The sequence below is a fragment of the Anomaloglossus baeobatrachus genome, chromosome 1 (assembly GCF_048569485.1).
Source record: "Anomaloglossus baeobatrachus isolate aAnoBae1 chromosome 1, aAnoBae1.hap1, whole genome shotgun sequence".
In the NCBI taxonomy this organism is placed as follows: Eukaryota; Metazoa; Chordata; class Amphibia; order Anura; family Aromobatidae; genus Anomaloglossus; species Anomaloglossus baeobatrachus.
The window spans coordinates 219,311,495-219,326,859 of record NC_134353.1 but is presented as its reverse complement, the minus strand read 5'-3'; the positions used below and the strand labels follow the sequence as shown (position 1 = coordinate 219,326,859).

The following is a 15,365-nucleotide window of genomic DNA, read 5'->3' as shown; positions in this document are numbered from 1 at the left end:
CAGGCTATAGCAAAAGAGGAAATCAGATGAAGTATACTGGAAATATACTGACAAGCAGAAGGGTAACAATGTTTTGAACTTTTGACTTTCAGGTTCCATATCTCACTGTCTACTATAGCTTTGCGAGTGAGACCACCTTCATTTTATCCTAATATAATCTTAGCTCTCATACTCAAATTTAAATTGTAACTATTTAACATATGATTAGTTATGCAGATTCTTGTCATGTCACTGCATTGTTACTGTTTTGTTCATACAATCAAAATTTTAATTTTTATTATTTTGTAAATATTTTGTAAATGCACCTTTGGTCTTTCAACACTGCCTGAATCCTTTTAGGCATGCTCTCAATTAGATTCAAACTTGTCTCAAACGAAATCTGTTCCCAGGTCTCTTCTACACGTTTCCAATATTGGTGCATACTGGTCAACTCACTTATGTATGCAGTTTTTTCTTCAACTCTACTCACAAGTGTTAAATTGGGTTGATTTCTGGAGACTGTGAGGCCAATCCAGCACTTGTACTTCATTGTATTGAACTATTTCTTCACCAATCTCGATGTATGCTTCTGGTTGTAGTCCTGCTGAAACAATATGTTGTCCTCTTCCTACCTATAAAACTCGAGTGTATAAAGTAACTTGTCTTGTAGGAGACTCATATATAGCTCAGCATTGAGACCACCATCGATCCTGGTCAAGAGTCCAACACCTTTGGCTATGAAACACCCCCATATCATCAGGCTTCCTTTACTGAACTTGACAGTTCCTTCAATTTCTCCATCCATTAACCCCTTTTTCCCTTGTTTGTTCCAGACCCATTTGCCCACATCAGAACCTTGTCTATTGATTTTCATCTCATTGCTCCAAATTATCTGTTTTCAATCTTCTATCGTCCACTTTTTTGCAAACTCAAGCTGACGCTTCTTATGACGACATTGAAGTCCAGGCTTCTTCACCTTTGTTCTTCCCACCATTCCAGACTTGTGTAATATACGCCACACGGTGCTTACATGGATATTTGTGATCGCACTATTAAGAAGCATACAACTGTCATAGCACTCATATGATGCAGTTTGGCAATTTTCTTCTCTGAGAAACCACTATCGATAAGCTGAATGATATTGTTTCTCTTTTCTTGGGTAATCTTCTTCATGGCTGCTCCGAGATTTGAACCAGTGACTTTTTGCATGAGAATCAACCTAATAACACACTGAGCTATTAAAGAATGTGAGAACAGATTGTAATTTGTAGTATATAGGAAGAAAAAGATTTTTCCCCCACCGCAGCAAAACGGTAAGAATGCAGCAGTCACATGATAAGAATCTGCATAGCTAATTATATGCTGAGTAGTTGCAAGTCAAATTTATCTATGAGATAGCCAAGATAAGTGTCTATAAAACAATTGTAGTCTCATTTTTGAAGCTGTAGTTGATGGGGAGATATGAAGCCTGAAAGTCAAAAGGTCAAAACATGGTTACCCTTTTACTTGTCAGCGTAAGTGCAGGATTGAAGCTGTGCTGATATATTGGCTAGTAAAGACCTTACCACCCTGAACGCATACTGTCATCCCTTCCAGCCTCGAAAAATCTGAAATTTGGATCGGACTTCAAACTGCTTAACTGACATGCTCAAAATAAATAAAGGAATGAAGACTGCAGACTAAAATTTAGTGCTCTTAGTTTTAATATCCTGCAGATATTGTCAGGTTTGGTCAGCAAAATGTCTACTGTTAATGGTCACCCTATGTATCTATGGCTTAAAAGAATATTTTTGGAGAAAAGTCTGTTTTAGCTACCAGAAAAAAATTGCTCTTGAAAAAAATTTGAAAGCACAAGTGCCTATGACTGTATCACTCTTACCTTGTAGTTCCGATTCTGGAGGGCTGCCTATTCCGTCATTCCATAAGATGGCTGTATCATATACAAATGTCAACCTCAACTCAGATTGCAGGTCGAAGTGTTGCCAGCCACCCACTGCTGCAGGTGAATGGAACACATAAGAGACGTAGAGAGGCACCCGCAGGGTAACATATGACTGGACCAAGTTCAATACCTGTAAAAATAACAACATAACCAAAAATGTTCCAATAATAGGAAAGGCTATTATAGACAACAGTTATATGTACAATGTCCTGCTTGGTTTATACATGTAGAGGATTAAAATGGATGGTGCAATAATTTTAAATGTCTAACACATTTCAATGGGGTTCTGGAGTCTGTACTTTTAAAAGGAGATGATCTAAGTATTGTCCTATTAGGAGGATCTTGTGTGGGGTCTGTAGACAGGGTTGGTATGTATATAGCTGGTCTCTATGTCAAAGGAAGGTCTGAAGGCTAACAACAGGATTTTAGTTTAGGACCTATCTTTATGTAGAAGGTCTTGTGTATGTCACACAGACTATTTATGAATCAAATGATGTTGGTTGAGGGGCGTATCCTAAACAAAAGGCTGTGTAGAAGGATAGATTACTCTTTTAAAATTTAGAATTGACCACTTCTGTGTGGGTACTTGGTTGTCACTAGTGAGTAGTTGGCTTGAAAATGTTAAGCGACACAATTCTGCAGCACCATACAAAGACCTCTGCACAGTTCCTACACAATGTGACTAAATCCTGCTAGGTACCAATGTATTTGGCCAAATTTGACATCAGTTCCTCTCCCCAATGGATTTTACTATCTGATCTTCCTGTGTTAGGCACACAAGGGACAATTGTATAGCCAAACACATTAAGAACATTTTTGTAGTTTTGAAACAGCACTACCTGAATTAACCCTCATGAATCCATGGAGAACGTACTGTACAAACTACATGCAGCTGTGAGCCTTGGTCAGATGTTACCACCATGAGCCACCATGCTGGATGCAGGTGAGTTAATGTTATAAATACATACGTACTCACCTGTCCATCAGTTCCTATAGTGCCGCTACAGTCTGTCAGAAGCTCAGACATATCAAAGTAGCTGTTGAATTGCCAGAGACAAGCTTCCAGGTTGAGGTTACGGTAGAAGCGCAAGGACTTGGCTGATCTCAGAGCAGTGCTGTACTGGTATGGAGATGTTTCTCCTATCAGTTCATCATTTTTTGTGTTCTCTGTAATGAATCCATACTTGGTGGGAACTTCATTGTAATCCAGAAGGTTAGAACACTTGTGGTTGCCAACACGAGTGCCATCAGGACTGAGAGTCAGCTCAAAGTTGGACATGTGTCTAGTTGACACAACAGGAAGCATACCTGTGATTCAATCATTTAAAGGATGAATTCGAATTTGCACAATTTTCTTTCAAATCAATTCATATATATTAATATTAATACTTATTGTTACTCCTGCATAAACTGAGGGTATATCAATAATCGAGGGAAAAACATGGAAATCTTACCATCCATATGTGGCATTGTCACAGTTAGCTTTATCAGATTAGGATGATCTGCATCTTCAGGGCCAGTGTACCGAATTTTCGCAGAAAAAGGCTCAGCGCCAACTGTTCCTGGAACACGTGGTTGACAAAGACCTTAAAAAACAAATATAATTAATTAGCAAAAATGTGAAAAATATGAGGTTTTATTTAATCTGTAGATATAGGAGAGTGCACATCCTGATATATGGTACAGGGATATTTAATAAGATTGACTTAAAAGAAAGTCTCAAATTTTGGACCATGTCCTTTGTAAGAATATGTGTGGCTTTTTGCAACTTTTTGCCACTCTTCAACAAAATGTGGGAAAGTGCTTGAGTGTAATCTGGTGAGTTGGTGTATGCCAAAAAATTGAAATGGCAAAGTTACAAAAAAAATCTCACTCCGGAAGGGATGACATAACAACTTGCAAAAGATCCCTTGACAGAAGTGTTATATTTAAAGATACATAAAATTTCTTAAACACTTTGCTGCACTACTCTCATGAAAAATTTTACCAAGATGTTTGCGATAGAGTCTATTCTACCGAACTTTGCCTTCAAAAATAGAAGAGCTTCATGGAAAACCAAGCAGAACTTTCCTGTTCAGGGTCAGTGCCCATGTAAGCATGGCTTCCAAGTGTTTGATATATGACATGAACAAAGAATAAGTACAATTTTGGCTGCTGCACATTTTTCTTATTTTTTGTATAATAGTATTATAGATTGTGTCATTAATGTAATTTTTCATTATTTAAAACATTTTGGGGTGTAGTTTGACCAACAATCAAAGGAACAGTCAAGTGGAGTACAGTGTAGGCAGAAGAAGTTAAAAACTCTTTGATGTCTTACTTGTCTTGTAGTCCAGACCTGTAACTGTATCATTAAAGAATACTATGTTTATTTACACTAACCTTCTTCTTTGCTGACAGTGACTATGGGGCTCATAAATTCTAGGCCTGGATCTCCATTAGCATTGACGGCCCTTGCAGCACACTGAACCCTGGAGCCAGCATGAAAGTAGATGGAGTCTAGAGTGATTGATTTGGTGTCAGTGAAAAATGTATTAGAATCCACTTCTCGCATAGGACTGGTTACCCCATCACTGCCACTAGGAGCACTGACCAACCATCGATACTGAGTAAGAGTGTCATTAATATTCTCTGCAACGCAGATTGAGCCTGTTTTGTCATATTCTGAAAATTTAGGATTGCATGCCTAGGAAACAAAAGATGTTATAAGTATGTTAATAAATCTATCAAAATATCAGCTTGCATCATTTAAGTGGATTTCCGGTCTGAATCCACAAGTCTCCAGCCATTCTACAGTTGAAACCAGAAGTTTACATACACTAGTGTTTACATACACTAAAAAGACACATCTGCATGTTTTTCTCCCTATCTGACATGAAATCAGAATGAACCTTTCCTGCTTTAGGTCAATTAGAAACCAAAATTATTTATATTTACCAAATGCCAAACTAATAACAGGGGGAGAACGTTTTAAGGCATTTTTATTACTTTCTGCAAAGTCAATAGTTTACATACATTTCATTACTATTTAGCACCATTGCCCTTAAACTGTATGACTTGGGTGAAACGTTTTGGATATCCTTCCACAAGCTTCTCACAATAGTTGGTAGGAATTTTGGCCCATTCCTCCTGACAGAATTGGTGTAGCTTAGCCATGTTTGTAGGTCACCTTGCTCACACTTGCCTTTTCAGCTTTACCTATAAATTTTCAGTAGGATTGAGATCAGGGTTTTGTGATGGCCACTCCAAAACATTGACTTTGTTATCCTTTGACTCTGTATATAATCTTTTGACTTTGCAGAAAATAATAAAAACGCCTTAAAACATTCTCTCTCTATCTCTCATTATGCTGGTATAAAACTAGAAAAAAGAAGCGCTGATAGGGTATAACCAGATGACACGAGTAATATATAAAAATATATACACTCACCTACTGTGGTTGTGAACGCCACAACCACTGTTTAAGCATGAGATAATGGCGTCTGCTGCAGCCCCACGTGGATGAGGATTCAAACAGGAGAAGATAAGGGGTTAACACCGCGCATCAACCAAATGAAGATGTAGAGTTGTTGATAAATTGATATCTTTTTTATTTCATAGGTCTACGCATTTTGAGGTAGAAACCTCTTCCTCAGGACCAGAATATCAACAAAGCAACAGATGCTTTGTTGATATTCTGGTCCTGAGGAAGAGGTTTCTACCTCGAAACACGTAGACCTATGAAATAAAAAAAGATATCAATTTATCAACAATTCTACAGCTTCATTTGGCTGATGCGTGGCGTTAACCCCTTCTCTTCTCTTGTTTGAATCTCTCATTATTCTGGCATTTGGCAAAAATAAATAATTTTGGTTCCTAATTGACCTAAAACGGGAAATGTTTTTTCTGAATTCATTTCATGCAGATGTGTCTTTTTAGATAGTGTATATAAACTTCTGTTTTCAACTGTAAGTGACTGCAGACTCTCTCGCTTGTGTTCTCCCTACGGAGGACGCATGCGATTCCCCAGCAAACAATTGACATGCTGCGGTCTGGAAAGACGCACTGCCGGTCAGTGTTTGCTGCAGAAAAAACAAGCATAGTGGGCACAAGATTTCTAGAAATCCCGTCCACTATGCTTGTACTGTACACCGCAGCGATTTGGACGCAGCTGAAGCATGCTGCGTCCAAAACACTGCAAATGCTGATCATGGGCACGCAGCCTAAGGAAAGCACTAACTGCCAAGTTACTCAAATTCTGATGCAGAAAAGGGCTGTACAGGACTGCTGACTGATGACCTGTGATCACTTTGGGTCTGAAAAAATAAAAGTGCATTGGAGCAGAGCTACAGTACATGGGAATAGTGTACAGAGATGTGGTGCTCCAAATCTGTACATTGTGCATTTCCAGTATTATGCGAATTATTAAAAGGTGATTAGTGATCTGATACTGATTACCTATCCTAAGGATAGGTCATTATTATTGTAGATCTGGACAGTCCATTTAATTATACATACACTTTAAAGTAACATTGCACACAAATATTTCAGAAATTTCCTATTATGTTTATATTTTGTACATATATTAAAACTAAAATAGTGGTTTATCTATTTTTCAAACTTAATATATAGAGACGCATCTACAGTGGCATGCAAACGTTTGGGCGCCCATGCTTAAAATTATTGTTATTGTGAACAGTAAAGTAAGTTAGAGATGAAATAATCTCTAAAAGGCATACATTTAAAGATGACACATTTCCTTTGGATTTTAGGCAAAAAAAAAAAAATTAAGTTTCGTCTGTTACCTTTGAGAAATTACACAATGGAAGATGGGTCAATGCAAAGGTTTGGGTACCCTTGGAAATTTGTGTACTCAGTGACTACTTAAATGAGATTTGTAATCTTCAACAATGAAGAGTAAATGGTATACACTACTCACAAACAGTTAGGGATACTGTATTTGTCTTTCGGGTAAAACTTCAGGATGATCCTATAATGCCCTCTAACCTTTCAGGTGAACTGAATGTGATCTTCTCTAAACTTTTGAATGCACATGTCCAACTGTTTAATGTTTCAGTACTTTTTGCACAACTTGCTGTTCTCTAATAAGTAGATTAAGGGCAAAATTCACAACAGGTGTTTGATCTATGAATTACCTAAATCGGGGTTCAATTAGAATTCGTATTTAAACAGTCCTCCTCATCATGCTGTTCACAAAACAACAAAGGTCTAATTTCATTTTCATGGATGACAATGCTCCAGCTCATTGAGTTCGCATCATGACTGCTGTAGACTGGGATACCTCAAATAGAGTGGTCTGCACTTTCTCCAGACCTGAGTCCCATAGAAAACCTATGGAATCAGTTGAGCCGCCATGTAGAGGCTTGTAACTCTGCACCCCAGAATCTAAATGACCTGAGGACTGCCCTTCAAGAAGAGTGGGATGCCATGCCTCAGCAGAAAATAACATGACTCAACTTGTAAACAGCACAAGATGTCATTGTCAAGCTCTAATTGATGCTCAAAGCCACATGGTAAGTTATTGAGACATTGACATTTTTGAGGGGAATATACACACCACTATTGTTGGCTTTTGTTTAAATAAATTGTTTGAGATGAGAAAATCCCCATTGCTTGTACTTAAATACTCCACTGTCATGATAAAATATCACTGTAGCGTGAACGTTTTACATTTTACATAAATTTCCCCAGAAAGCCAAATATCCCTAACTTTTTGTGAGCAGTGTATATACAGTCATGGCTGCAAGTGTTAGCACCCTTGATATTGTTCCAGAAAATGAAATATTTCATGCAGAAAAATATTACAGTTACACATGTTTTGTCATACACATGTTTATTTCCTTTGTGTGTATTGGAAGAACACACAAAAAAAAGAAAAAAAGGCAAATTGTATATAATTTCACACAAAACTCAAATTTATAGAACCTTTAAAAAATTGTGGATAAACAAATTTGTTTCAAGCATGTGTTGCTCGTTCAAACTTACATGTGGCAAGTAACAGCTGTGGGCAATATGAAAATCAGACCTGAAACCAGTAAATAAAGGGAGAAAATGACACAACCTTTGCATTGTGTGTCTGTGTGCCACACTAAGCATGGAGAACAAAAATAGGAGAAGAGAACTGTCTGAGAACTTATCAACAATGTCATTGTTATAAGTCCATCTCCAGAGATCTTGATGTTCCTTTGTCCATGGTGTGCAACATAATCAAGAGGTTTACAAACCATGACACTAGAACTAAGCTCCTTGGACATGGAATGCATAGAAGCTTGATGAAAGGTTGCAATTCAAGATAGTCCGGATGGTGACAGTCGCAATCAAGTTCCAAAGAAATTCAAGCTGTCCTGCAGGCTTAGGGTGCATCAGTGTCAGCGCAAACTATCCGTCAATATTTGAATGAAATGAAACGCTATGGCAGGAGACCCAAGAGAACCCTACTGCTGACATAGAGACTTAAAAAGCTAGAATGCTGTTTGCCAAAATGTATGTGAGCTAACTAAAATCCTTCTAGAAAAGTGTCTTGTGGACAGATGAGACCAAGATAGAGTTTTTTGGAAAAGCCCATCATTGTACTATTAGCTAACAATGGAATTAGACCTACAAAGAAAAGAACACAATACCTACACTCAAGTATGGTGGAGGTTCAAAGAAGTTTTGGGATTGTTTTTCTGCCTCTGGCACTGGGTGCCTTGACTGTGCACAAGGCATTATGAAATCTGAAGATTAACAAAGGATTTTGAGTCAAAGTAGTGGCCAGTGTCAAATAGCTGGGTTTGCATCCTTGGTCATGGGTCTTAAAGCAGGACAATGACCCCAGATATATTTCAAGATGCACACAGAAATGGATGGAAACATAGCACTGGAGAGTTCTGGATTGTCCAGCAATAAGTCCGGATGTAAATCCCATTGCACACTTGTGAAGAAATCTTAAAATTACTGTTGGGAGAAGGTGCCCTTCAAATATAAGAGACCTGGAGCTGTTTGAGAAAGAAAAGTGGTCCAAAAGTCCAGCTGAGAGATGTAAGGTGCAGATGAGAGAGATGTTGATTGCAGTTATTCATTCCAAAGGCTGTGCAACTAAATATTAATTTGGGGGTGCCAACAAATTTGTCCAGCCCGTCCAGCCCTGGGAGGAAGAAGGATTAGATCAGGACTAATCATGACACTTATGCCTGAAACAAAGTTGTTTACCCACAATGTTGGAAAGGTGTCAAAATTTTTGTCCAGCCCATTTGTGGAATTTTGTGGGAAATTATGTTCAATTTACCATTTTTTTTCATTTTTTTTGTGTTGTTTCAATGCACACAAATAAATAAACATATATATATATATATATATATATATATATATATATATATATATATATATATATATATATATATATATATATATATGAATGATAAATCGTATAATTGCAATAATTTTCTGGGAGAAATGCTTCATTTTCTGGATCAATTTTAAGGGTACCAACGCTTTCGACCATGACATGAAACGACCATCATTTTATAGACAATCATTTTATAGACAATCATCTTGGCTATCTCAGACATAAATTTGACTTGCAACTATTTAGCATATAATTAGTTATGCAGATTCTTGTCATGTGACTGCATTGTTGCTGTTTTACTCCTAAATATCTAAATTTTAATTTTTATTATTTTATTAGTATTTGTTAAATCCACCTTTGGCTTTCAACGCTGTCTTTATCCTTCTGAGCATGCTGTCGATGAGATTCATGCATGTCATGACCGAAAGCTGATCTGAGGTCTCTTCTACACGTTCCCAATATTGATGCATACTGGTCGACTCGGGTATGTTTACAGCTTTTTCTTCAACTCTACCCACACGTGTTTGATTGGGTTGAGGTCTGGGGACCGTTGGGGCCAATTCTGCACCTCTACTTCATTGTCATTGAACCAGTTCTTCGCCAATGTCGACGTATGCTTCTGGTCGTTGTCCTGCTGGAACACTGTGACGCTCTTTTCATACCCATAGTACTCGAGTGTACAAAATAACTCATCTTGTAGGATACTCACATATAGCACGGCATTCAGACCACCATCGATCCTGATCAAGCATCCAATGCCTTTGACTGTGAAACAGCCCCATATCATCAGGCTTCTTTCACCGAACTTGACAGTTCCTTCAATTTCTCAATTCATTAGCCCCTTTATCCCTTGTTTTTTTTGAGACCCGTTTGCACCTTTCAGAGCCTAATCTATTGACTTTCATCATATCACCCAAATAACCCTTTTCCCTTATTCTACTTTCCACTTGTCATACTTTTATGCAAACTCGAGCAGATGATTTTTATGGCAATATTGAAGTTGAGGCGTTTTCATCTTATTCCGGGCAACCACTCCAGACATGTGTAACATGCGATGCACGGTGCATACATGGATGTCTGTGATCTCACTATTATGAAGCATACGAGCCATCTCCACTGCCGTATTTGATGCACCATAAACGATAGACCTTGCAATAGGACTTGTTGAGTCCGATATTTTGCCTGGATGTCCAGCTCTTGGCTTTTGAATGGATGGACAGATTTCATTCAATAGTTTTCCAACTGTCATGGCACTTAGATGATGCAGTTGGGCAATTTTCTTGGACAAGAGACTGCTATTGATTAGCTTGATTATGCTGTTTCTCTTCTTTTTGGAAATCTTCTTCATGGCTTCTCCTCGATTCGAACCAGTAAACTTTTGCTTTGGAATCAAGCTAACAATACACTGAGCTATCAGGGAACGTGAGAATAAGTTGTGTTTGTAGTAGATGAAGAAAAAGATTTTTCTACTACCAGGAGCAAAACGGTAGTAATACAGTCACATGACAAGAATCCGCATAACTAATCATACGCTAACTAGGTGTAAGGCAAATTTATGTATGAGATAACTAAAATGGTTGTCTATGAAATGATGAAATCTCATGCTCGAGCCTGTAATGAAAGGTAAGATATGGAGCCTCAAGTTCAAAAGGTCAAAACATTGTTACCCTTTTGCTTGTCACTATATATTTATAGACCTAGTATGATTTATGACTTATTAATGGTGTGTCTGTAACTGAAATGAATTGCAAGCCATGCAGTCACATGACCCAGGGGCATGCATGTAGGCATCCGTATATAAAGGTAGCGTCTGCGACTGGGAAGATGACTCATAGGAGATATAATGCAAAACATTAGTAATGCCACCCACAGTGATTACTGGTAGCATCAAAACAAAGGTGCTGTACAGTACTATATAAGATGAAAATGAGAAATTACTTCTGAGCATTCAGACACTTTTTCTGTAATTTTTATAAGATTGAAAGCCCCTTTTTCAGGCAAACTAAAGTATTATCTTAGTAGTTTCGATAAACTTACCGTTACACATACTAAAGGGTAACCAGTTGGAGGACTTGGATTTTCTTTTGATTTAGCAGTATCATCATACATCAAAAGAGAAACAACCTGGGGTACAGCTGGAAAAGTTACATCAGCAACACTATCCATTTCTTCAATGTACACAATAGCTTTGTTCATCTGAAAAGATATGTAACATGACTGGTAATGCATTTGCCCCATAGATTTATAATACATAATTGCAATGTATATAGTGTATACTAATTGTGGAATCACAATGAGGGTTACAACTTTTTTCAGCCAAATTTCTCTCTTTTCCAATAACAACACTGCAAGATTCCTACCTGGGTTTCAGCCACCATGTTATCATCTGGTCTTAAATGAACAGTGAAAGCTTCACGCATTTCTCTTTGCCCATCGTATATTATTTCTAATTCAACAAAATGTTCAATGTCCCCTTCTTTAAACTCAATATCTGTAGAAAAGAAAAAAGTATGAATGAGGATTTAGGAGCAAAGCAGAAGAGAATTAGAGATCCTAAAAACAAGTATAGAACAACACTTATTAGGTGCACCTAGAATACCTCTTACTGTATAACTGGGCATAAAACATCGAATTTGGGCCCTGATCTCTGGGCCACACAATTAATTCAAGATTTATCTTTTTACTTGAATGAAGATGTGAATTAAAGGATTATTCAGTTTGCAAATATTTGTAGCTAGAGATGGAGGAATTGATTCACAGATCTCCCGTCCATCGGCCAGGTCAGTAATCTGTGACCACTGGCATGGGAGGTCTGCTGATCTCCTTATCTCCAAGGCTTCTTGTGAATAGCAGGCCTGCCTCGATGTCATCATTGCAGCATGACGTACACACGACACCGCACTAAGAAGAGTCAGGAATGCCCGGAAGTAAGTCCGGCAAATTGACTCTCCCATATCTACTTGTAGCTAATCTGGTCAGTCGCCTCCTGGTCACAGCACATAGTAATAATAACATCTGATATTACATTTACCTGAATGGGTGGTAACTGCACTGACTGTATGAATCTCATACCTTCCGACAATGGGTTGTAGTCTTCACCAGAAGTAGCTGATCCATCCTTTGTGTGAACTCTTACAATGGACACTTTGGAACTGTCTCCAACACGCAAGATGGGGATCTTCACAACAGCTATTTGTCCTACTTCCTGAGGCTCTTTAACACTATATTTAACTTCTGAAAATCTAATAATCGGTTCTGTAAAAATTTGCACATGACAGAGAAGGAATTATTATACAATAAGCAATGTACCAAGCAATAGACAGTTCAAGGGCTTATACTTAGGGGTACTTTACACACTGCGACATCGCTAGCGATTGCTAGCGATGTCGAGCGCGATAGCTCCTGCCCCCGTCGCTCGTGCGACATTTGGTGCTCTCTGCCGTAGCAAACATTATCGCTACGGCAACATCACACGCACATACCTGGTCAGCGACGTCGCTGTGACCCACGAACAATCCCTCCCTCAAGGGGGTGGTGCGTTCGACGTCATAGCGACTTTACTGAGGCATCACTAAGCGGCCGGCCAATAGAAGCGGAGGGGCGGAGATGAGCGGGACGTAACATCCCGTCCACCTCCTTCCTTCCTCATTGCCGGTGGACGCAGGTAAGGAGATGTTCGTTGCTCCCGCGGTGTCCCACATAGCGATGTGTGATGCCGCAGGAACGACGAACAACATCATACCGGTAGCTGCAGCGATATTAAGGAAATGAACGACGTGTCAACGATCAAAGTTTTGGAACGATTTTATGATCGTTGATCGTCGCTCATTAGTGTTATACGCTGCGATGTTGCTACCGGCGCCAGATGTGCGTCACTAACAACGTGACCCCGACGATATATCGGTAGCGATGTCGCAGCGTGTAAAGCACCCTTTAGTATAAACATTGTATGTGAGACATCAGCATTTGTATCCAGTTCCATGAAATGCTGAAAAGTTGTTTTTTTAAGTGAACCTGTCATGTCCCCCATGCCCTCCCACCCACCAGCATTTATATATTTATTACTAAACACCCTGCCTAACCAGTGCTTTATACTGTCTGACACCTAATTGCATGTTTTGAAATAGTGTTTATAAATTCTGTTTTTAATATGCTTAATAGGCTGCCATCGGGGAATTATTGCCATTACTGGTGTATGGGGCCTGGTGAGCAGAAGCAAAAAGGGGACTGGGGGAGACACACTGCGCAGCCTGTGCTGTGGCTGTACAGCTGAGCCCCTGTATAAAGAGCCTGGCACACTGTGTGGCACGCTGCGGCCCGGGGTAATTTCTTTACTTTGCTTTATTAATCCCTGAGGCCCCAATCATATCCACAGCTACTTACATTGTATGGCTGCACCAGAGGGGGCCAGTGACATCAGACGCTGCTGCCCTGTCTACTGTTCCTAAACTGTCAGGGCGCTTTGGGCCCCTGCAACACATGTATTTTTTGGACTATAAGACACCCTTTTTCCCCCTATATTTAGTCAGAAAGGAGTGCATCTTGTAGTCCAGATATACATGGATCACTGTGCAGAGGTGCAGATTTGAAAGTCCAAAACATTCATTTTCCTATGGGTTTTATCCACAATGTGGAGTTTTGAAAACCTAATTTATTTGTATTATACTGTAAATTGTTATGGATTCGCAGTGTGAAATCCGCACTACAATTCTGCAGAAAAGTGATTACATGGCCTAAATATCTGTTCACTGCCTTGTAACTGCTCTATTAAAATAAAATAGCAATAAAAACAGAATAAAAGCAATATGCATGAAAGTTTTCTTAAGAAGCTCCTACACATCTGAAATTTTTTGACCGAAAGCTCATTTGTCCTGCAGCTATCCCTTATAACCCCCCATGCACATGCATACTCATGTTGGCCGGGCATGCATATGTTTACAATGTGATTCCTCTGGCTGCAGCTTATTTCTGGGAGGAGTAAAAATATTGTACACAGAAATTTTACATGACCAATTCTTCCTTCCCCTGACATAATATATTGAAGGTGTGACCTAATTCTTACACATATATAATCAATCATTTTATGCTGTAATAAGATAACCAGGCAGACATCCATCAGTGCACTGAAAAAGAGTAACTCACTGTCTTCCACATCTTTTATCTTCATCAGTGTTTCTTTTTGTTCCCCAACTGTAGCTCCAAATTGTGTGTCACTTTTTGGCGTCCCAAGAACCAGTCTGAATTCTTCTTCTTCTTCATAGATTGTATCATCCATTAGTGTTACAATACATGGCTTCTCAATCTCACCTGAAGATGAATGCCAATAAGATTCCAGGTTAATGAAAGGGAAGCTACTATCAGAAAATGACATAAAACAACCTGCCCTGCACTTGTATAGCAATCATCAGCAGAGGATGAATGGAGAGAGGTTGGGAGCTGGCAGATGATGGTTGTGTCTGCCATCATCTGCTTTAACCTGTTAGATGCTACTGTTCTGTGAAACAACATGTTACAACATGCATCTTGGGGGATGCACTGTTTTAACCACTCATTCATTATGGGTTGATAAGTTTCCAGGAGTCTGCTGATGACCCCCATGCTTGTTATGGCGGTCCTCCTGTGAATGCCAGTTTTGGGCTGCTGTTTATAGGAGACCTATATGTGTGCTATATACAACAATACTATGGTATTGTTGTTTATAGTACAAATTTATGGATAATCTAAGGTTCAAGATTCCTAAGGGAACCAAAAAATACAGTAATTTGTGAAAAATTAAGTTTAAAAATATATAAAACACATTAAAAAACCATAAAAATTTGAATCACACCACACACTCTTTTTTTCCCAAATTTAAAATCAACATCTTAGAGTTGTTGATTTTTTAAATAAACAAATGTGTTGTCTCTGAATCCATAAAAGTTTGATCTATCAAAACATAAAATTAATTAACCCCATTAGTAAATGCCTTAAGGCAAATAGGCATTGAAATGACAGAACTAAAAAGAAAAGAGTGCAATGTAAACATTAAATCCACCCCAAAATAGTCTAAAAAAAAAAACCCATCAGGTGATCTTCCTGCAAACCTCCCCCCTTCCCAAAACAAAACAAAAAACCAAG

The 15,365-nt window shown here is 38.6% G+C and overlaps 1 protein-coding gene across 1 annotated transcript in view; it reads right to left on the bottom strand.

The window, feature by feature from the left end:
- The window catches only part of FREM3 (FRAS1 related extracellular matrix 3), a 146,600-nt gene that overhangs the window by 15,888 nt on the left and 115,347 nt on the right, over nt 1-15,365 (bottom strand). Inside the window, exons 10-17 of the mRNA XM_075335800.1 lie at nt 14,391-14,555; nt 12,321-12,503; nt 11,609-11,739; nt 11,286-11,444; nt 4,304-4,607; nt 3,376-3,507; nt 2,898-3,229; nt 1,859-2,051 (exon numbers count right to left, since the gene is read on the bottom strand). Of these exons, the coding sequence (XP_075191915.1) occupies nt 1,859-2,051; nt 2,898-3,229; nt 3,376-3,507; nt 4,304-4,607; nt 11,286-11,444; nt 11,609-11,739; nt 12,321-12,503; nt 14,391-14,555 (1,599 nt within the window). The remainder of the gene's footprint in view (nt 1-1,858; nt 2,052-2,897; nt 3,230-3,375; nt 3,508-4,303; nt 4,608-11,285; nt 11,445-11,608; nt 11,740-12,320; nt 12,504-14,390; nt 14,556-15,365) is intronic.